The sequence below is a fragment of the Schistocerca cancellata genome, chromosome 2 (assembly GCF_023864275.1).
Source record: "Schistocerca cancellata isolate TAMUIC-IGC-003103 chromosome 2, iqSchCanc2.1, whole genome shotgun sequence".
In the NCBI taxonomy this organism is placed as follows: domain Eukaryota; kingdom Metazoa; phylum Arthropoda; class Insecta; order Orthoptera; family Acrididae; genus Schistocerca; species Schistocerca cancellata.
The window spans coordinates 860,572,536-860,597,411 of NC_064627.1; the positions used below are offsets into that span (position 1 = coordinate 860,572,536).

General features: G+C 39.1%; 1 protein-coding gene across 14 annotated transcripts in view; it reads right to left on the reverse strand.

The window, feature by feature from the left end:
• LOC126162801 (broad-complex core protein isoforms 1/2/3/4/5-like) overlaps window positions 1–24,455 on the reverse strand; it is a 538,471-nt gene extending 514,016 nt beyond the window's left edge. For 7 of the 14 annotated variants that reach the window (XM_049919540.1, XM_049919538.1, XM_049919537.1 and 4 more), the window contains exons 1-2: window positions 11,189–11,243; window positions 10,724–10,909 (exon numbers count right to left, since the gene is read on the reverse strand). In XM_049919540.1, the coding sequence (XP_049775497.1) occupies window positions 10,724–10,909; window positions 11,189–11,191 (189 nt within the window). In that variant the 5' untranslated portion in view covers window positions 11,192–11,243. Of the gene's footprint in view, window positions 1–10,723; window positions 10,910–11,188; window positions 11,245–24,149 lie in introns of those variants that run through there. The other 7 variants (XM_049919532.1, XM_049919533.1, XM_049919528.1 and 4 more) reach the window with 3 other exon arrangements.
• Window positions 24,456–24,876: the final 421 nt, after the last annotated feature.

Sequence of the window (24,876 nt, forward strand, 5' to 3'; positions counted from 1 at the left end):
GGAGTAAAATAACCGATGATGGTCGAAGTAGAGAGGATATAAAATGTAGACTGGCAATGGCAAGGAAAGCGTTTCTCAAGAAGAGAAATTTGTTAACATCGAATATAGATTTAGGTGTCAGGAAGTCGTTTCTGAAAGTATTTGTATGGAGTGTAGCCATGTATGGAAGTGAGACATGGACGATAACTAGTTTGGACTAGAAGAGAATAGAAGCTTTCGAAATGTGGTGCTACAGAAGAATGCTGAAGATAAGGTGGGTAGATCACGTAACTAATGAGGAGGTATTGAATAGGATTGGGGAGAAGAGAAGTTTGTGGCACAACTTGACTAGAAGAAGGGATCGGTTGGTAGGACATGTTCTGAGGCATCGAGGGATCACAAATTTAGCATTGGAGGGCAGCGTGGAGGGTAAAAATCGTAGAGGGAGACCAAGAGATCAATACACTAAGCAGATTCAGAAGGATGTAGGTTGCAGTAGGTACTGGGAGATGAAGAAGCTTGCACAGGATAGAGTAGCATGGAGAGCTGCATCAAACCAGTCTCAGGACTGAAGACCACAACAACATCAACTTATGTATACTCCTCTTATTACAACATAAAATGCAAAATAAGGTTATTTTCTTTAATGGCGCACTCTAGCTGTTACGTAAGTGACTGTAGATAGGAGGAGATAAATTAGAACATACAGCTAACTTTACTTCTTGATACGCTAACACCAATCAACAAAAATCTCCATAATGATTTTGCAGGCATTGTGTGTTTTTGATGATATCTGTTCATAAGAGCTAAATTGTCAGTTGATGCATGCATACGCCAAAATGAATACCTGGTGATTACAGAAACGTTTTTCACACCTGTATATATGCTAGAAAGATTTAATGGGATTATCTGAAAGTTTTTGATGATATTACTAGTTTTGTGATTATGCTGTTACAATTTACACATTATTTTACACCTGCATACATCTAATGTTAACTTCTCATGCTATATGTATTGCTAAATAATGGCTTAGAAGCTGGAAAACACCTGCAGATGAAGTGGATAAATGTTTAATTTTGATAAGATGACTACAGTCCCTGTCGAACCCCAGTTTTAAACTTCAACAAATTCTTAGTGGCTGTCAAACCAAATGAAAATAAATGCATGTCTATACATGGAAAGTGACAAGTTGGTCAGTGATTTTGTACTCTATTATGTTCATCTGGAACATAAATGATGGAAGGATCTGGTTTTAAAACAATTTATATTTCTACATTTAACAATAATTTAGTTTAAGACACATGTTAATTTTACTGCAGAATGTTCCATACAAATGAATAGGTAAGTCTGATTCAGCACATATGCCGATGAGACAGAACATTGTGATCACCTGCTTAATAGCTTGTTTGTCTCTGGAACGAAAAATGCCACTGATTCTGCATAACTGGGATCTGACAGTTTGTTGGCAGGTTTGTGCAGGTATATGGCATTAGATATCTACGCAGGTCATGTAATTTGCATAAGTAAGGGGCAGCTGATTTGTGTACATGGTGATGGCACCTGATAGCACCTACATGGGTTCCATAGGAGTTACATTAGGCGAATCTGGTCACGGAGACATCAACGCGACACTGTAGTGCGGTTCAGGGTCCAAGACATGGACAGTTATACTGCTGAAAGATGACACCGTCATTGGAGAAGACATCAAGCATGAAGGGATGCAGGGGGTTCGCAGCTGTCAACATGTCTTCAATTACTACCACAGGTCTCACACAAGCGCAAGAGAATATCTACCATAACATAATACTACTCCCACCATCCTGCGTCCCACTATCCTGCGTCCATGACCTGCTGCACGTTTCGAGCCGCTGTTCATCTCGATGGCAGTGTTTGTGGAGCAAAAATGTGATTCACCCAAAGGGCCAACATGCTTCCATCAACCGACGGTTGAATCCTGATGATCCCGTGCCCACTGCAATCGTAATTGAAAATGTCATTGGGTCAACATGTGAACATATACGGGTGGTCTGCTGCAGAGCACCATGTTCAATGATGTACAATAAATGGTGTACTCTGAAACACTTGTGCATGCACCACCATTACGCTCTTTCAGCAGAGATGCCACAAATCACCATATATTCTACTTTACATAGCACACAAGCCACTGAACCCCACGTTCTGTGAAGAGTCGTGGACGTCCAGCCATTTAGTGCCTAGTGATAGTTTCAAGGTCCTTATTCCTTATACCTCTTTCTGTAGATGCTCACGATCATAGCACATGAACATTCAACCACCGTTTCTAATTCTGAGATATTAGTTCACAGACTCTGCGTAATAATAATCTGCCCTTTGTCAAAGTTACTTATCTCAATAGTTTTCCCCATTTGCAGCCCATATCTTTGCTAGAGCGATCCCCCTTCCATGTCTGCTCTGCTTATATACTTTTGTTAGCACATCATGTGCCCACAACACCACCAGACGGCATCCAGCATCGCAATGGGCAGTGGTCATAATGTATGGCTTATCAGATGAAGATACCTTGTGGTACTTTTACCTCACTTACTAGTCTTTTTTTATTAGTCACAAATAAGTTTGTAAACATATAGGAAAGTCTGGCAAAATGTAAGTATTTAGGAGTAAAGGAGACCACTCACTGAATTCAACGGGCGTTGAGCCGTCGTGCGGTAACCACAAAAAGTTCTGGCAGAATTTAACTATTTAGGAGTAAAGGAGACCACTCACTGAATTGCAGAGGCATTGAGTCGTTGAGCGACAGCCACAAAAAGACAATTAAAATTTTGCTAGCTTTTCCATAAAAACATTTCTCCTTCTGCAATATTTTGTTACTGTGCAATCCCCACTACATAACCAACACATTGAAATCCTTGCTGTTCAACAACTGGAAGAGCACTCCAGATACCATCTCCATAAATCATCAAACTTGTTGACGTTCTACAACTCATCAACACCTACCCTACCCACTGTGAATCACCCCAAGTCAACCCCTCATAGTACCCAGACCCTGTTTTGCCAACCCTTTCAATCTTTCACATCCTCAACTCCCTCCCAACACTCCACAAAAATCCAGAAACTGAACCATACCAAAACACTGCAGGTAAACTTTCCACCAAAAAACTCAATCCTGTGGAAGTTTCATTTCTATCCAAAGGCCTAACCTTCAGCCCCACATCCAAGTTTAACCATGTTGGACTCATCAAAGACCTACTCTCCTTCTCCTGATCCTTACAGAGGAAACACTTCTTTGCTAACAATCCCTCCAATCAAAGCCAACCTAATACCAACATTGAACTTCACCTCTCCCAGTTCATATCATCATCCAACCATGACCATCTTCTCCCCCCTAACCACCCCCTGGTTGGCTTACATGAATTCCTTACCTCCAACATGACCTTACCATCCTTCCCTTGGTCCCTTTCCAAGAATATAAAACTCATAATAGGAGAAAGGACAGCCATTCATAACCTCAAAACAGATCCTGGCCTAGACGCCTTCCCTGCAGACAAAGGCTCTACCACTGCCATGATGAACTGAAGTGACTACCTGGCAGAAGACTTCTGTCAGCTTGTCTGACTCCTCCACACACACACACACACACACACACACACACACACACACACACACACACCTCCTAAATGTTTCCCAAAATTCACAAACCGAAAAATGCTGGACACCCCATTGTAGGTGGTTATTGTGCTCCCACTGAAAGAATTTCCACTCTTGTTGACCAACATCTCCAACCAATTGTACGAAGCCTAAACTCTCACATTAAAAGATACAAACCAGTTTCTTCACAGACCCTGAAGCATCTCAAATCCATTATCAACCATATCCCTACTCCTCAACTGTCGATGCCACCTCCCCATATACTAATGTCCCTCATGCTCATGGCCATGTGACTATCAAACACTACCTTTCCCAATGCCACTCCACCTCTAAATTCGTCTTCTCATTACTCATACACATTACCAACTATACCCTCACTCATAACTACCATTCTTTTGAAGGGCAAGTATGGAAATAAATCTGCAGCACACTCATGGGCACCTGCATGGTACCCTCCTATGCCAACCTGTTTAAGTTATTTGCCATCCAAAGGAAACCTTCCCAATCTCCCAAAAACCCAAACCCCTTACCTGTTTCAGGTTGATTTATTCCATCTCCAACATCAAGACTCAGGACCAAGGCACCCTATCCTCATTCCTCCACAACCTCAGCACCTTCTTCCCCAACCACTTCACCTGGTCCTCCCCAGCCCCAGTTATTGACCTCCACTTCTGTGATGGCTCCATCCACACCTCTGTCCATATTAACACTACTAACCACCAACAGTACCTGCATTTTTTTACATGTCACCCCTCCCATACCAAAAAATTGTCTCATACAGGCTGCCTCCTTGTGGATGGCCATTATGCTGAAGGCCTTCACAGACGGGTGCTTTACCCCCACCCTCAAAATTAACCCGCAAACAGATTTATCATACCATATTCTCACACACTGTCAATCCTCCTACCACTCCAATAGTCAGCTGCAAAGGATTGCCCCCACCCCCTCGTCACTCAGTATCAAGTGAACCAGATCCTTCACCTGAGTTTTGATTATCTGTCATCATGCCCACAAATGAAATTCTGCTAGACAAGCTCAAGTATTGTGGCATGAGTGGGACAGTGCACAAATGGTTTAATTCGTACCTAACTGGAAGAGTGCAGAAAGTTGAAATAAGTAGTTCTCATAATATGCAAATATCAGCACATTCCTCAAACTGGGGAACTATCAAGAATGGGGTTCCACAAGGGTCAGTCTTGGGTCCTTTGCTGTTCTTAATATATATTAATGACTTGCCATTCTATATTCATGAAGAGGCAAAGTTAGTTCTCTTTGCTGATGATACAAGTATAGTAATCACACCTGACAAACAAGAATTAACTGATGAAATTGTCAATACTGTCTTTCAGAAAATTACTAAGTAGTTCCTTGTAAACGGACTCTCACTGAATTTTGATAAGACACAGTACATACAGTTCCGTACAGTGAATGGTATGACGCCATTAATAAATATAGACCTTAATCAGAAGCATATAGCTAAGGTAGAATATTCCAATTTTTTAGGTGTGTCCATTGATGAGAGATTAAATTGGAAGAAACACATTGATGATCTGCTGAAACGTTTGAGTTCAGCTACTTATGCAATAAGGGTCATTGCAAATTTTGGTGATAAACATCTTAGTAAATTAGCTTACTACACCTATTTTCACTCGTTGCTTTCATATGGCATCATATTTTGGGGTAATTCATCACTGAGGAATAAAGTATTTATTGCACAAAAGTGTGTAATCAGAATAATAGCTGGAGTCCACCCAAGATCATCCTGCAGACATTTATTTAAGGATCTAGGGATATTCACAGTAGCTTCTCAGTATATATACTCTCTTATGAAATTTGTTATTTACAACCAAACCCAATTCAAAAGTAATAGCAGTGTGCATAACTACAATACTAGGAGAAAGGATGATCTTCACTATTCAAGATTAAATCAAACTTTGGCACAGAAAGGGGTGAATTATACTGGCACTAAAGTCTTTGGTCACTTACCAAATAGTATCAAAAGTCTGACAGATAACCAACAAGTATTTAAGAAGAATTTAAAAGAATTTCTGAATGACAACTCCTTCTACTCCATAGAGGAATTTTTAGATATAAATTAAAAAATAAATAAAAATAAAAAAAACACAAAAAATGAAAAAGTTGTTATATTAACTTAAGTATGTTGTTAAATTAACTTAATTATGTCATGTATTGGAAAATTTGACTCGTTCCACATCATTACGAAATATCGTATTCCTGATCCATGGAACTAGTATTAATCTAATCTAATCTGAGGTACATCCTGTCCAAGATCCTTCTGACCCCTCCTAAAGTGGTGTTTCATCACCAATCCCACATACACAACCTCCTGGTCTGGTCTGCTATGACTCTTCTGCCTGCAACCACTACTCCAGTCCTGTCACAGGCTTATCCTGTCCCACCTGAGGCAGGGTCACCTGTGAAGGCAGCCATGTAATATATCAGCTGTGCTGCTATCACTGTACAGCATTTTATTTAGGCATGACCACCAACCAAATGTCCATGTGAATGAATGGCCTCGACCAAACTGTAGCCAAGAACAAAGATTACCATCCAGTGGCATAACACGCTGTTAAGCACAACATGCTCGAGTTCAGAAGCTGCTTCACGACCTGGGAGATCTGGATCCTTCCATCCAACATGAGCTTTTCTGAACTACTTAGATGTGAGTTATCTTTGCAACACATCCTTCACTCTTGTCATCCTCTTGGTGCCATAACTTTGGTCATCTTCTGTTTCCACATCCTCTACCCAACAGATTTTGCTCCCTCTGTCCTGTCACCCCCTTTCAATTCTCTCCTACACATCACCTTCATTGTGTGCTGCACCTCATCAGCAGCTGGTACAATGTAAGTGTGCGCGCAGGTGTGTGTGTGTGTGTGTGTGTGTGTGTGTGTGTGTGTGTGTGTGTGTGTGCGAGCGCATGCGTGCACATTTCTGCTCTAGAATCTTAAAGGATTTATTCTGAAAGCTAGTAAAGTTTTCAATCTCTTTTGCATGTGTCACTTTCGACAAGTTGAGACTTTCCAATGAAACTGTAAGCCTTTATCGAAAGGTAGAAGATGTAATGCAGAAAGTAAAACTGTGAGGGCAGTTTATGAGTCTTGTATGGATAGCTTAGTCAGAAACAGAACTACCTGCAAAAGGCAAGGTACCATATTGGAGTACCAGTCCAGCACATAGTTTTAATGTCAGGAAGTTTCAAGGTTGTAAGTGGTTAAGTAATATGTATGTAGTATATGTTTTGAGAAATCTGGCAGACATGCAAATACGATAATAAGGTACATGGCGTCAGCTAAGCTACTATACCTGTTTTTTATTTACATTCTTACTTGTGTCTACACTTTTAAAATACAACACATGCAAATCCTTTCATTGTCTACTCTCTATAGACCAATTCCCTACTTAACTACACTTTGCATAAGATCTGTTGTTCTTTGGAATTATGGTATCCTTTGCTTCCCTTGGCTACCTATAACACAGTTATTTACACAGCCAACGTGGTTGGTGATGGGCTATCTGATCATATAACAGATGAAAGCGCATGGTGTAAAGTATAGTGTTCCCCCCCCCCCCTCCCCCCCATAGCCAATCGGTTGGCAGTAGAGTTTCAGGAGATAAAGAAGATGAATGAGCATGGCAAAATGTGCCTCTATCCCCCACTCCCTCTTGCAGTGGACAACTGGTTTTCTTGAAGAGTTGTGTAGGTCTCTGTCTGTGCTTAGTCCTGTAGGCTTAATAATTTCAAAAAGTTATTCAAAATCAGGCTGTAAGTCACCACATACAATGCCCCCAACCCCCCCCCCCCCCCCTTTCTCTGCCACACTGAAGCAAGGCAGCTTTTTGCTTATCAAACACTGTAGTAAAATTAAGTTTTTTGAATCCTAAAAGTCAGTTTGAATCCAGTTATGCTTGTTAACCATTTCTATTTACTTGGGTGCTACTACATTTAGTTTATTCTGAGAGCCTCAGATTGAAATTAGAACCATCAACTTTCTGTATACTGTATTGGTGCATTTCAGCCGCATCCTCATAAGCAGCACAGCACTTTCCGTAAATGGCATTTCAGTGGCCTCTGGATTTTGTACTTCTTTTCTTTCTGCATACATTATTTTAAATTTTCTATGTGTTGTTTGATTATTTCTCCTGACACCCCATCTGCTTTGGTTTCCTTTATTGAAACGTTAAATGGTGCTACTTCCCAATGTCACAAAAGGCACCAAACATTGCTGTCAAGGTCACAAATCTACTAATGCTTCTCTTTTGTATGGATATTTTATATGAAAGACTTCAATTTTACCGTCCAAGCTCCTCCTGAACGACAGATTTATCAAAATAATAAAACTCTTCTTATTCATTTTTCTTCTTCTCCTCTTCCTCCTCCTTTTTAGACTGAATAGACCATGTTTCAAAGCAGACAACAAAAGGTGAAAAAAATAAAAGCAGAATGCACCTCCAAATGGTCTCTCTTCTGCATATTCATAAAAAATATGACTATAATATTTACTTCATGATTTTAAACATGGCTGCGGCAGCAACTGTTAAAATTCTTCACAATAAAGGATGACAGCCAAAAACAGTTGCAGGATAAAAATTTTTATTAAAATTCTTGACCAAGGTTTCGGTACATATAAATATACCTTCATCAGAAGTAAAACTTCTAAAATTACATCATGCAATGGAGAATAATAAAAACAATGATGTTTTAATTACTGACGACGCCTTTGGCTTAATTGTTTTTATTATTCTCCATTGCATGATGTAATTTTAGAAGTTTTACTTCTGATGAAGGTATATTTATATGTACCGAAACCTTGGTCAAGAATTTTAATAAAAAATTTTATCCTGCAACTGTTTTTGGCTGTCATCCTTTATAATATTTACACTATCTGTAAAAAAACATACTAATGATTTGAATGTCATAAAAAGAATCCCCAGCCTGCATCTGCCCCTCTGATTTCTTGAATATCTCTTATGCTTATCAAAAAATGATTGCTACAGACTGTAAAAATAATACATTAAGTTTTTGTTGCAGACAAGCACAACTAAATACACATACTTAATACATTAGCTTTTGGCCACAGCCCTCATCAGAAAAGAAAAAACACACACACATTCATTCACACAAGCAAGCACATACCTCACACACACGACCACTATCTCTGGCAGCTCAGACCAGAATGCAACTGCCATGTAGAACGAAAGCAACAATCTGGAGGGGATCGGGAAGGGGAACAATGGGGAGAGGGGGGGGGGGGGGGGGGGGGGGGGGGGAAGGAGAGGAATGGAAAAGGGGGAAGATGGTTGAGTGTGATGGCAGAGAGAGCCACACAAAAGGGGTGAGAGATGAGAGTAGTGAAGAGGTGATAGGACAGATTGTGTGGAGAATGTTGGGTGCCAGGTGTGGGGACAGTATGTTACTGAGGTCGGGATAATTTCGGAAGCAGAGGATGTGTTGGAAGGATAACTCCCATTTACGTAGTTCAGGAAAGCTGATGGTGGAGGTGAGGATCCAGATGGTTTCAATAGTGAAGCAGTCATTGAAATCAAGCATGTTATGTTGAGCTGCATGATGTGCCACAGGGTGATCTACTTTGCTCTTGGCCACAGTTTGGCGGTGGCCGTTCATCCTGTGGATAGCTTGCTGGTAGTCATATCAATAAAAAAAAAAGTTGTGCAATGATTGTAGCAGAGCTGCTACAAGACACAGCTGCTTTCACAGGAGGCCCGACCTCTGATGGGGTAGGGTAAGCCTGTGACAGGACTGGAATAGGAAGTGCAGGGCGGGTGGATTTGGCAGGTCCTGCATCTGGGTCTTTCACAGGGATGATCCCTGTGGCAAGGGGTTGGGAATGTGAATGGCATCAGGACAGACTAGGATGTTGTTTCACTACACAAGCCACCTGGTTCCTCCCCTGAACTGCACAGATTGAAGTTACACTTTCTTCCTCAAACAACGGTAACATACCGTCCCCACACTCTACACCCAACAGTTTCCACCTCCTCTATCCTATCACCTCCTCCCTATTCTCATCCGCCACCCTCTTTGTGTGTCACTCACTGCCAACTCATCTGCCCATCTTTCCCCTTCCCCACTCTTCTCCTTTTTCATTCCTTATTTCTGCTTCCCCCCCCCCCCCCCCCCCCCCCCCCCCCCCCCACACACACACACACCCATAGCCTCCCAACTCTGCGCCTGTTGGCATCCTAGTACCTGTCCACTCTGCCAGACAGCACTGTTCCCTTCCACCACCCGTACCATGCAATCTCTTTCCCTTCCTTGCCTCCTCCACATTGTTGCTTCCGTTCCAAGTGACAGTTGCATTACGGGCCAAGCTGCTGCAGATGGTGGTCATATATGTGTGAGGTGTGTGCTTGCTTGTGTGAATTAATGTGTGTTTATGTTTCTTTTTTTGATGAAGGCTATGGGTGCCTAATGGGTGCCTGTCTGCAACTTAACACTTCATCTCCATGGTAAGTAGCAATCAATCTTTTCCTTATATTGTACACATAAAAACTTATTACACTATGACTACATAACCAATGAGCCACAAATGATGTCATAGGTTCTTAAGAGTAACAATGTGTGACGATATGAAGCAGACCAATTACATAGGTCCATTTCAGATAAAGTGATTGACAGCCTTTGAATCACTGGCAGGACACTGGGAAATTGCTTGATAAACACCTAGATGACCATCTGGTATGCTGTTTATATGTGTAAAACAACCCCTATAGTTCAGATGTACAATGTATTTCAAGGGCACAAAATGAAGAGCGATGTGAATGACCACAGAACAGTTTTAGCAGCAGAAAATAGTAACAGATATGATGGAAAAAGTCAAGTGGCAGGCACTTTTAAGTAATAAGTCTTAACATCATCCAAACAAACGGCTAAAGAAGCACTGATAAATAGTTGTTAGAATGGAACCTCCCTGATTATTGCTCTCTTTGGTACTTCACAAATAAAATTACCAATAAGCTCATAGAGAATCATAAAAGCAATTATTTCTCTGTACAATTTCCAAATGAAAAGTACTGAAAGTCATGTCTTCTACTATTATTTTCAAGCTGTAGATGTATACTTGGAAGTATTTCTTACCTTGAACAGATCTCTAAAATAAGTACTGCAGACAGACAGCAACATCTTGTGAGCCTTAATGCGCTTGCCTTCACAGCTCAGTGTTACGTCCACCAACTCATCATCATTTCTCAATGTGTCAAAGGCACCAGTTATGTGGTTCAGGTAATTATTCCACCTGAGTGAGAACTGCTGACTGCTACCCATCTTCAGCAAAAAATTATAAGTGCATTAAGTTTGGTTTACTCTTAAAAGTATTCGTCTGCACTAACACAACTACAATCATTCACTTCATTATAAACACTTCATGGTTACTAAATACACAACACACTATTTTTAAAAAAGAAAGGTAATTCAATATGTAAAGTGAAAACTTTCCATCCATTAAATGAGTCCATACACTGTAAGACATAGTGTTACTCAATTTTGTTGTAACATTTAGGTAAAGCCAAATATTAATACATGGTCATGACAAAGCTCAAGTACCATATTGTCGTAACATCTAGGTACAGCCGAATAGGAGACGGAAACATCAGTTGGCTGAGCTTCCTGCATACAAAATACTGGAGGTCACCAACATACAAAGAAAGATCAATGTGGTTACTGGTGCCAGAGAGGCACGCATTTTTAGGTTAGGATCAGGATTCAGGCACCCTGTTTTGAAAGATGTCAAACTAACAGAAGAGCCCCACAAAATGCTTAAGAATGCAAAGAAAAGTAAAGTCAGTTTATTTCATCAATATATTGGAAAATTTAAAGAGCTCTTTAAAGATAAGACATCATGCACCTGTCTGACCACTACAAAACCCCACATTAGATAAGTTACATATAAAACACATCCACCAGCTTCCTCATGCAGACCTAATAAGGAAAAAGAAGGATTTGTTACATATATTAAGACAAAATTCAAGTTCAAAACATTGAGATAAGTTGACTTTGTATTAGTCAGCACATTGAATTGTATACTTGTGAATTAATACAGAAAAAACAGTTCACTTTTAATTGTAATTGTATATAGCCCACCACTGGGAAATTTTGGAATGTTTGTAAGGAAACTAGATTTCTTAGTCTGCTGTCAGACAGCAGCAATCAGCTAACACTCTGAGGTGACTTCAATGTAGATTTCATAAAGGATTCTGACAGGAAAAATGATCTAGAAATCTCATTTGGATGTTATAATTTGATTTCAGTAATCAACTTTCCAATATAGATAGTTAAGGACAGTACGGCCCTAAGTAGTTAGTTACTTTCGTGTTCCATGGATCATTTTGCACAATAAATCGTCATGATGTGGAATGAGTCATTTTAATTTCATATTGCAAATTAATTTTTACGTCTATTTGTACTCTAAACATCGCAAATAATTAATCCTCCCCCTGCAAAAAAAATTAAAACAAGATATACAGATTGAGTTAGCAATTTACACATTACAAACATAGAAATTCTTCTATGGAATAGAAGGAATTGTCAAGGAGAAAGTTTTTCAATTTATTTTCAAATTTTACCTTGCTGTCTGTTAGACATTTTATATCACTGGGTAAATGGTAAAAATTTTTTGTTGCAGAATTGTGCACCCCCTTCTGTGTTAAAGAAAACCTTAATGTTGAGTAATGAATATCATTTTTTCTTCTAGTATTGTAATTATGTACCTCACTGTTCCTTCTGAACTGTAGTGGATTATTTAGAACAAACTTCATGAGGGAATAACTATACTGTGAAGCAGTAGTTAGAATGCTCAACTCCTTAAACAGATGTCTACAAGATGATCACAAGTGAGCACCACATATTATTCTTACAGCAAGTTTTTGGGCAATGAAGACCTTTCTCAAAGATGAGTTACCCCAGAACATTACTGAATGAAAATAATCAAAATATGTCAATTTACTGATTTCTCTCTCCCCAAAATTTGCTATGATTCTAAGTGCAAATGTGGCTGAACTAAGTTGCTTTATGAGTTCCAAATTGTGTTTTTTTTCCCAATTTAAATTCTCATCAATATGGACGGCTAAGAATTTTGAAGTTTCCATCCTATGTATTACTTCATCATTATGTGTTACACTTATCACTGGTGCAGTACCCCTATAAGTGCAGAACTGAAAATGATGTGTCTTTGTGAAATTCAGGGTGACACCATCCGCAGAAAACCAGTTAAGGATACTTTTGAGAATTTCGTTCACAATTTTTTCCATTTCTGTGTGTATACTGTGAGTGATTACAATACTGGCGTCATCTGCAAAAGGAACTAATTCTGCTTGTTGTACATTAGACGGTAGTTCCTTTGCATATATGAGAACAGTAGTGGACCTAAGATTGAGCCTTGGGGAACCCCATACATGATTTCTCTCCAGATAGAATTATGTCTCTGGATTTCGTTGGTTGAATTTCTACTCAGTACAACTTTCTGCATTCTTTTGGTTAGATATGACATGATCCATTGGTTGGCTATACCATCAATCCCATAAAATTTCAATTTACCTAGGAGTATCTTATGATTCACACAATCAATTGCCTTGGACAGGTCACAGAAAATACCTACTGGTGCTCTTTTGTTATTTAACTCTTGCAATATGTCATGTGTGAACATGTAAATGGCATTCACAGAAGAGCAACCCTTCTGAAACCGAAACTGTAATTTGCTGAGGATTTTATTGTTGCCAAGGCAAGATACTATTCTAGAATACATCACCTTCTCAAAAATTTTGGAAAATGATGTCAGCAGTGAAATCAGTCGGAAGTTACTGACGTCTCTCTTATCACTTTCTTTAAAGGGGAGTTTAACAACGGCATATTTTAGTCTCTCTGGAAAAATGCCTTGAATTAGTGATGCAATACATATTTCAGACAATACCGGACTTATTATATGGGAACAAATCTTTAGCACTTTATTGGAAACACCATCAAAACTAGAAGAACTTTTACTCTTGAGAGAATGTATGACCCTCTTAATTTCAGAAGTAGAAGTTGGTGGTACATTCCCACGACGTAATTTTATGAGAATTAATTCTTCCACATATTGTTGTGATCTTTCTCTTGAACTGTTGGTCCCCATGCTTTCCACTACGTTTAAGAAATGATTGTTGTTGTTGTGGTCTTCAGTCCTGAGACTGGTTTGATGCAGCTCTCCATGCTACTCTATCCTGTGCAAGCTTCTTCATCTCCCAGTACCTACTGCAACCTACATCCTTCTGAATCTGCTTAGTGTATTGATCTCTTGGTCTCCCTCTACGATTTTTACCCTCCACGCTGCCCTCCAATACTAAATTTGTGATCCCTCGATGCCTCAGAACATGTCCTACCAACCGATCCCTTCTTCTAGTCAAGTTGTGCCACAAACTTCTCTTCTCCCCAATCCTATTCAATACCTCCTCATTAGTTACGTGATCTACCCACCTTATCTTCAGCATTCTTCTGTAGCACCACATTTCGAAAGCTTCTATTCTCTTCTTGTCCAAACTAGTTATCGTCCATGTCTCACTTCCATACATGGCTACACTCCATTCAAATACTTTCAGAAACGACTTCCTGACACCTAAATCTATATTCGATGTTAACAAATTTCTCTTCTTGAGAAACGCTGTCCTTGCCATTGCCAGTCTACATTTTATATCCTCTCTACTTCGACCATCATCGGTTATTTTACTCCCCAAATAGCAAAACTCCTTTACTACTTTAAGTGTCTCATTTCCTAATCTAATTCCCTCAGCATCACCCGACTTAATTTGACTACATTCCATTATCCTCGTTTTGCTTTTGTTGATGTTCATCTTATATCCTCCTTTCAAGACACTGTCCATTCCGTTCAACTGCTCTTCGAAGTCCTTTGCTGTCTCTGACAGAATTACAATGTCATCGGCGAACCTCAAAGTTTTTACTTCTTCTCCATGAATTTTAATACCTACTCCGAATTTTTCTTTTGTTTCCTTTACTGCTTGCTCAATATACAGATTGAATAACATCGGGGAGAGGCTACAACCCTGTCTTACTCCCTTCCCAACTACTGCTTCCCTTTCATGTCCCTCGACTCTTATAACTGCCATCTGGTTTCTGTACAAATTGTAAATAGCCTTTCGCTCCCTGTATTTTACCCCTGCCACCTTCAGAATTTGAAAGAGAGTATTCCAGTCAACATTGTCAAAAGCTTTCTCTAAGTCTACAAATGCTAGAAACGTAGGTTTGCCTTTTCTTAATCTTTCTTCCAAGATAAGTCGTAAGGTCAGTATTGCCTCATGTGTTCCAACATTTCTACGGAATCCAATCTGATCTTCCCCGAGGTCGGCTTCTACCAGTTTTTCCATTCGTCTGTAAAGAATTCGCGTTAGTATTTTGCAGCTGTGACTTATTAAACTGATAGTTCGGTAACTTTCACATCTGTCAACACCTGCTTTCTTTGGGATTGGAATTGTTATATTCTTCTTAAAGTCTGAGGGTATTTCGCCTGTCTCATACATCGTGCTCACCAGATGGTAGAGTTTTGTCATGACTGGCTCCCCTGAGGCCATCAGTAGTTCTAATGGAATGTTGTCTACTCCCGGGGCCTTGTTTTGACTCAGGTCTTTCAGTGCTCTGTCAAACTCTTCACGCAGTATCTTATCTCCCATTTCATCTTCATCTACATCCTCTTCCATTTCCATAATATTGTCCTCAAGTACATCGCCCTTGTATAAACCCTCTATATACTCCTTCCACCTTTCTGCCTTCCCTTCTTTGCTTAGAACTGGGTTGCCATCTGAGCTCTTGATATTCATACAAGTGGTTCTCTTCTCTCCAAAGGTCTCTTTAATTTTCCTGTAGGCAGTATCTATCTTACCCCTAGTGAGACAAGCCTCTACATCCTAACATTTGTCCTCTAGCCATCCCTGCTTAGCCATTTTGCACGTCCTGTCGATTTCATTTTTGAGACGTTTGTATTCCTTTTTGCCTGCTTCATTTACTGCATTTTTATATTTTCTCCTTTCATCAATTAAATTCAATATTTCTTCTGTTACCCAAGGATTTCTATTAGCCCGCGTCTTTTTACCTACTTGATCGTCTGCTGCCTTCACTACTTCATCCCTCAGAGCTACCCATTCTTCTTCTACTGTATTTCTTTCCCCCATTCCTGTCAATTGTTCCCTAATGCTCTCCCTGAAACTCTCTACAACCTCTGGTTCTTTCAGTTTATCCAGGTCCCATCTCCTTAAATTCCCACCTTTTGCAGTTTCTTCAGTTTCAATCTGCAGTTCATAACCAATAGATTGTGGTCAGAATCTACATCTGCCCCAGGAAATGTCTTACAATTTAAAACCTGGCTCCTAAATCTCTGTCTTACCATTATATAATCTATCTGAAACCTGTCAGTATCTCCAGGCTTCTTCCATGTATACAGCCTCCTTTCATGATTCTTGAACCAAGTGTTAGCTATGATTAAGTTATGCTCTGTGCAAAATTCTACAAGGCGGCTTCCTCTTTCATTCCTTCCCCCCAATCCATATTCACCTACTATGTTTCCTTCTCTCCCTTTTCCTACTGACGAATTCCAGTCACCCATCACTATTAAATTTTCGTCTCCCTTCACTACCTGAATAATTTCTTTTATCTCGTCATACATTTCATCTATTTCTTCATCATCTGCAGAGCTAGTTGGCATATAAACTTGTACTACTGTAGTAGGCATGGGCTTTGTGTCTATCTTGGCCACAATAATGCGTTCACTATGCTGTTTGTAGTAGCTAACCCGCACTCCTATTTTTTTATTCATTATTAAACCTACTCCTGCATTACCCCTATTTGATTTTGTATTTATAACCCTGTAATCACCTGACCAAAAGTCTTGTTCCTCCTGCCACCGAACTTCACTAATTCCCACTATATCTAACTTTAACCTATCCATCTCCCTTTTTAAATTTTCTAACCTACCTGCCCGATTAAGTGATCTGACATTCCACGCTCCGATCCGTAGAACGCCAGTTTTCTTTCTCCTGATAACGACGTCCTCTTGAGTAGTCCCCGCCCGGAGATCCGAATGGGGGACTATTTTACCCAAGAGGACGCCATCATCATTTAATCATACAGTAGAGCTGCATGTCCTCGGGAAAAATTACGGCTGTAGTTTCCCCTTGCTTTCAGCCGTTCGCAGTACCAGCACAGCAAGGCCGTTTTGGTTAATGTTACAAGGCCAGATCAGTCAATCATCCAGACTGTTGCCCCTGCTACTACTGAAAAGGCTGCTGCCCCTCTTCAGGAACCACATGTTTGTCTGGCCTCTCAACAGATACCCCTCCGTTGTGGTTGCACCTACAGTACGGCCATCTGTATCGCTGAGGCACGCAAGCCTCCCCACCAACGGCAAGGTCCATGGTTCATGGCAGAAATGATTATAAAATACATTTGCTACCTGTGTCTTGTCATTTATAACCCTTCCATTCAATTCAATAGTAACGTTATCCTCTTCTGTGGTTGGTTGTCCTGTCTCTTGCTTCACTATGTTCCATATTGCCTTATCTCTGTTATCAGATGCACTGATTTCTAACTTTATGTGCATGTTTCTTGATTTTTTAACAACTTTTCTTAGTAATTTTGAGTAGTATTTGTACTGTGCAGCTACTGCAGGGTCTCTACGTGTTCTTGCCAAAAGATACATTTCCCTTTCCCAAAATACTTTAATCCCCTTAGTGATACCATGGTTTTTTACATGACTGTTTAATGTCCCTTCTGATTTGCTTATGTCAAATACTGATATGGATCTATCTTGGAATAGATTAAATTTTATATATTGGCATTTGGTTCTTTATAAATTTCATCTCAGGTTGTTTCTTGTAAGCTACTCTTAAAAACTTTTGTCCTGTAGTCATTCATTATTCTGACTGACTTCCACTGAGGTGTATTCACACTGTAGGGGACTATGTCATTTGTCCTGACTAACTGTTAATCATGATCAGAGAGAGCATCTGTTACTGGGTACACAGTTATTTTCTTGCTTTGTGCCTCATCAAAGAAAATATTATCAATTGGGGACCTACTTTCTTTATCCACCCGTGTCGGAAAGTTAACTACCGAGAGCAAATTGTAGGATTCAAATAAGATTTTCAAATCATTTTTCCTATCAGAATCCTTTAGAAAATCCACACTGAAGTCACCACAGACTCTTAACCGCTTGCTGATGTCTGACAGACAACACAGTAAAGAATCCAGGTTCCTCATAAATAATTCAAATTTTCCCAGTGGGGATCTATATATTGTTACAATTAAAAGTGAACTGTTTTTCAGCATTAATTCACAATCACACACTTCTATGTGCTGGTCACTACAAAATCTACTTGTGTCAATACTTTCAAATTTGTGTTCTGTCTTAATATATGCAATAACTCATCCGTTTCCCATGTTAGTTCTACATGAGTAAGCTGCTAGACTGTAATCTTTTATATGTGACTTATCTAACCCTGTGGTTATGTGTTGCTCAGACAGACACAGGATGTCTATCTTTTCCTCTAAATTTTGCAAGCAGGCAAGAAGCTCTTCTACCTTATGTCTCAATCCTCTTATATTTTGGAGGAATAAGCCAACCTTACTTTTCTGTGGATTATTGTGGGGGGGGGGGTCTTCTGTTACAGTGGCTTCTTTCAAAAATGTTTCTTTTGATGACACTCAAAGGAAAAAATTAACTGTCTTCCCAGTAGCAAATGCACCCTCTGATCATGATGCACAGTCAGGATAAATAACAGTTGTCTCAAAGTATGGCTACTCCTCAATGGAAATAAGTTAGAATAATTAATGTCTCCAGGAAAAATGTTTTTAAGAATATTTTACAAGGGATGAAATTGATATTGAACCAAATGCGAACATAAAATTTAATCTATTCCATGATACATTCATATCAGTATTTGAAAATAGCTTTCCACATAACCTAATCAGAAGGTACATTAAACACCCGTGTAAAAAATCATCGAGCACTAGGACTAAAGTATCTTATAAAATGGGTAACGTAGGCATGAACAAGGAGAAATCCTGTAGTAGTTGCACACTGCAAAAACAACTCAAAATTACTAAGAAAGGTTATTAGAAAATCAAGGAACATTCACATAATGTCAGAAATCAGTAATTCTAATAACCGAATTAAGGGCATATGGGGTATAGTGATATGAGAGGCACGGCAACCAGCCACAGAAAGGATGACGTCACTATTGAACTGAATGGAAGGGATATAAATGATGAGTCACAGGTAGCAAATATATTTAATAATCATTTCTTAAACGAAGTACAAAGTATCGGGAACAGAGTGTCACAAGTTCCCCCAAGTGAAATTTCCTGATATTTCCCTGATTTCCAGACAAGTTTTACCATTTTTCCATGACAAATTTTGAGATTTTAAGGGTACCGTAAGTAAAGACATAAAGAAAGTAAGGACTTCTGTATTTCCCCCCCATGTAAGCAAAAATCTTTAAGTACCAACATCAACATCTTTGTAATGAACCAAATGGTATGTGTGTTTCATTAAGACCACTGTTGTTATTTTATTTCAATAAAACAAGACACATAAGATGACACAAATATGCATTTCTTTGGAGTCACAAGACAGATTTAAAATACATTCACCAATTTCAGAAATAATCTCAGATAAAAATAAGCCTCTTGAAAGAAGTATACAAGGCAGTGAAGAGTTGTGTAAACCAACACTATAGGTGACTGCCAATAAAATGTTGGCTCTACTATGTTTGTTATTGTTGGTTATTACCAACTGTGGTTGGTTGGTTGGTTTGGGGAAGGAGACCAGACAGCGAGGTTATCGGTCTCATCGGATTAGGGAAGGACGGGGAAGAAAGTCGGCCGTGCCCTTTGAAAGGAACCATCCCGGAATTTGCCTGGAGCGATTTAGGGAAATCACGGAAAACCTAAATCAGGATGGCCGGACGCGGGATTGAACCGTTGTCCTCTCGAATGCGAGTCCAGTGTCTAACCACTGCACCACCTCGCTCGGTTTACCGACTGTGTTATATGTATTATTTTACAGGGTATTGTATGATTTTTCATTTGAGAATTATATGAGTACACAGCATACAAACCACAGCGACTGCCACAATTTCTTCTCCTTATCGTCCATATTTTGTAATACATAAACTATTTTCAAAGTGCCAAAAAGTGTTACACTAAATAAAATGTCTGTAAAATGCCACACTGTACAACGTACTTGTGGTGAGAAAGTCACAATTCCTGAAACCCAATGCCCGTGGGCTCTGGCCTGCCAAGCAGCGCCTCTATTCTGGGTCCACAGATAAACCACGAAAATCCGCTGCATTATGCCACACACAAGCAGACCCGGCCTGCCAGCAGATCGCAGATACGAGATCCGATTGTCAGGGCCTGCACATTAGTGGGAAACGATGGGTTTCAGATCGGCAGGTCCGATTCATTAGAGATACCCACTAAAAAAGTCTGCGGTTTGGGCCAGTCGCGGAAATCCATTCATGTGGCCAGCTATTCATGTGTCACAGACACCATGTTGATGAAATGAGACCAAAGTGATCAATCCATTCAACAGACTTGTGCAAATACTCTGAGAATCAATACAAATGAGGGTAGGTAGCAACTGACCGTAAAGATGATCGCTGAGCCACAGACAGGCACATAGAAAAGACATCACAATTTAATTTTTGGCCATAGCCTTTGTCAGAAAACAAGAGCGCACACACATTCACACAATCACTCAGACACACCTCATGCACACATGACCACCATCTCCAGCCGCTGTGTCAACAATCTCCGAGAATCAGATTCAAACAAACTGCTCCTCGCCTCTTGTCGGTAGGACACCAGAAAATGGTGTCAGCACTGGCTGCAAGCTGAGGGGATTGGTAGGAAGGGGAGAAGTAGTAAGGATAATGAGGGAATAGGGAAGTAGCATACATACTCCGCTGCACCCAGCAAGCGACGATGCATGACATCTCAGTAAACAAACCATTCCATCTACTGGGACAAAAATTAGATTTTTCCAGTGTTGCTTTTTTTCCAAATTTCTTTGACACAATTGAAATTCCCTGATTTCTAGAGCTTGCAACCCTGGCGACAAACAGTTCGAGAGACAAATCACTGCTTAGTGTGTTGAAAAACTCTCATACAATTCAGTCTTATGAATACATCACCAACTTCTCCTTCTGAAATTAAGAAAATTATACTTTCTCTCAAAGAGCACTAAATATTTGTTCCCATACAATCAGCTTACCTGAAATCATAACTAACTCAAGGCATTTTTCCAGAGAGACTGAAATATGCAGTCATCAGACCCCTATTTTAAAAATGTGATAGGAGAGACGACAATAACTACTGACCTGTTTCACTGCTGACATCATTTTCCAAAATTTTTGAGAATGTGATGTATTCTAGAATAGTTTCTCACCTGGGCCACAATAATATTCTCAGCAAATCAGTTTGGATTCAGTAGATTTGCTCTACTGAGAATGCCATTCACATGTAAACTCACCAAATTTTTCAGGCATTATATAATAAAATCACACTGGGCGATATTTTCTGTGACTTACTAAGCCATTTGACTGGAATCTGAACAAAAGAATGCAGAAAGCTGTACTTAGTAATCCCATCAATATAATCCAGGGAAATACTTCTGACTGAGAAGAAATCAAATACAGAGCTCCCCATGGTTCAATCTTATGTCCACTATTACTCCTCGTATATGTTCTTTATGCAGATGACACTAGTTTCGTAATCAATCCAAGAAAACATACAGAAACAAAAGAAATGGTAAACAGGTTCTCAAAAAATTTTGTTGACTGATTTTTCTGCATACGCTCTCAATGTCAATTAAAAAAAAAAGAAAAAAAAAAAAAAAAAAACGACAGAACCATATTCAGTTCTACAAATCTAGGAGTACCACACCATTGATAAGTTTAATACATGGTGAGGAAATAACAAATACAGTAAAAACTTCAAAATTCTTAGGTTTCCATATCACAGACAATTTAATCTGGAAAAAGCACATTTTGCAACTCCTAAAACGACTTAGTTGAGTCACATTTGCACTTGGAATCATTGCAAATCTTGGGGGAAGACAAATAAGTAAGTTGACGTTTTGAGGTAATTCATCTTTAAGAAAGAAATTCTTCATTGCTCAAAATTTTGCTGTAAGAATAATATGTGGTTCTTAATCAATATTGTCTTGTAGACATCTGTTTAAGGAGTTCGGCATTCTGACTGCTGCTTCACAGTATATTTATTCCCTTGTGAAGTCTGTAATAAATATTCCATTACAGTTTAAAAGGAGCAATGATGTACATAATTACAATATCAGAAGGAAAAATGGCAAGCAGTACTCCACGTTAAAGATTGTTTTTAGCTTGAAAAAGGGGCACAATGTTACAGAAAAAATGTCTCAACAGTAAATTTTGAAAACAAACAGAACTTCTCCTTGATAACATCATCTATCCTGTAGAATGATTTCTACTATTGTAATGAGTAAAAAGTGGTGCGTAGGAATTAGTAATTCATATCTGTAAACCTTTTCTTCTTTTGGGAAAAAAAAAAAAAAAAAAAAACCAACACAAAAAGAACTTGGCAATTTTAATCATGTAATCACATGTAAAAATTATTTCGCAATTTGAATGTAAAATGACTCATTCCACATCATTAGGATTTATTATGCAAATTGATATATAGTGCACGTAACTAACTACAGTAACTTACCACCCACCTTATTACAACAAACAGCAAATACAATTATTTTAGGTTAATGGGGGAGAGAGTAAAACAACACAAATGCACCAATTTGTTCTTCACTGATACTGTTACAATATCTTCTGGTTAAACAATCGCCCAACATTCCATGAGGTGGTACAGGAATGGTCCATGGGAAGACACATGTAAAACACTATCTAAAAAATACATAATGAATCTGTATGTTGTGTCTTCCAAGGAATGGTATTTCAACACGTGCAGTATCCTCAACAAGGTGACTTGTGAGGAATATAATAGCCAGATGAATGAAAGCTTGCTTTAAATCACCTTCTGTAATAAAATGAACTAACGGAGAGCCTCTGTACAGAGGTGACTGAGGAGGTTGTCATGGCAGAGGTGCATCTTTGTGATGAAGGTTACATTACATGTCTTCTACTGCATATCCAATCAGTAAACCATGATATTCTGGAAGAGGACATAAGTTGTACAATTTTTAGTCACTCAAATCAGCAATTAACATAGTTTGTGAGATATTCTAAAAGAAGAGAGAACTTGTTTTAGCATTTTTATTTTCACAGAAGATGAAGGGGGTGGGGGGAGGGGGGGGGGGGAATGGAGGCGGGAAGTAGTAATCCTAACTCAATTCTGCACCCACTGAAACTCAATTCACGTTTGTCGTGCACTGATCTCATGAAAAGAACCCAATACACAAGAACGCCTGTTCATCTTAAACAGTTACACATAAGCCTACTTGTAGAACCAAAATATTTGCTGACAGTGATCACTGGGAAAGAGAAGTTTCACCTTTCAGATATAAGGAATTCTGATATTCAAAAGTCATTGAGTATAACTGGACTAGACAACAATTAGGCCACATTCTTTTCAATAAAATGTCGTTAACAGACATAAAAAAGTGAGCCTACTATTTTCAATGTAATGTCTAAAATTTTATTTTAAAGTAGACCTACATCTTCCGTATCAGTCCAAGTCATTCGTCAATAGAATATCGACATGAATAATTCCCTTCCGTGTATTACACGGTAAGACTGACGGATTTTCCAAGTATGGTTGCTCTCAAACCACTGGCAGTAGCGGGCAGTTGACAACATGGTTTTTGCTTAGAACTGACCCCCTTCTGCATATTACCGATGAAACTGATCAAGTTTATGCCAAAATCTCAGAGTGGATTCAACACAGGCAACAGACAAAGCGGGCCTAATATACAGCAGTACAATTGAGTAAATAAATTGGGCAATAAATGCACGACGACTTACAGACACTTTACAATAGGCGTCAATAAACGAAGTTACTCTCTCTTGTGTACGACGCTGTTCATGTATCGACACAACACGATTCACGGGCGCAGCTTGCTGTCATACGTTGTGAACAATCTGCTACAGTTCCGATCGCAGCTTCTTAAGACGACTACAATGAATTGAACCATTAACAACAAAAAGCTGTACACCAACTTCGTCTACTCAGATAATCAATGACCGAGAAAGGTATAACCGGCAAACACATAAATAAATACTTGCATGCTAAGACGCACGGTAGGCCCTCAAATTACACAAGTTGTACACATGATAGTTTGTGGGCGTGTGACATCAAGAAATAAACAAACGAGTTAAATGTGTTTTCATCACAACAAATTTTGCTTCGTCGAAAAAAATCACAATGTAAATTCCCGTAACTCATTTTGTTTCATAAGGCGAATGTAATTTGAAATCACGCCTTTATCTTAGCGCTAATACAGCAAATCTGAAAATTGTTTATGCATGGAACTCACTTTTCTTCATTGACGCCTCAAACGTTCTTTACTTTCAAATCCACTAGCCTACGGTCATCAAACAAACAAAATGGCGTCAATAAATAATCACAAAGGACTAAAACTCTCCGGGAGGCGGACATACAGTACACGACAATTTTCCGTTATTAAGCGGTGCAACAATAATCCAAAAATAACTCGAAAAGTAAAGTCTTTGGGTTAGATTAAATTAAGTTTACACCATAGTAATATAAGAGCAAGATTGATTTTTTTCGGCATACAGAATCTTTAACACCAAACACCGGTCTGCCGCGAAATTTTAACCTGTTATAGAATTAGACACCAACTGTCACATAAATACGCGTGGATTATACCGCTACAAAACAGTAAAACAAAGTTACTTAGGTATGCCAGAAGAAACGGGCACACCATTATCCTTTTCAGTTCTCTACATTGCATAGTGGTCATTTTTACAGTTGCGGTTTGGTAATTTCAGCAAAAGCTTTAATTTCACAATAATGTTAATGAACACTTGATCATTCTGGAACGAAAGTGATTTCGCCATCGATACATGATAAACCGCTACCGTAAATAGACTAGGTATATTTATTATGCGCCGGTACTATTTTTATCTATTAATGACGAATTAAATTTAGCGCAGTGTGAACTATTTAATATCTATGTTGAGACTTATTTTCTTGTTACTTTGATAAGAATTTCTTTGGCTGTTGTTCTATATCTTGCCTGC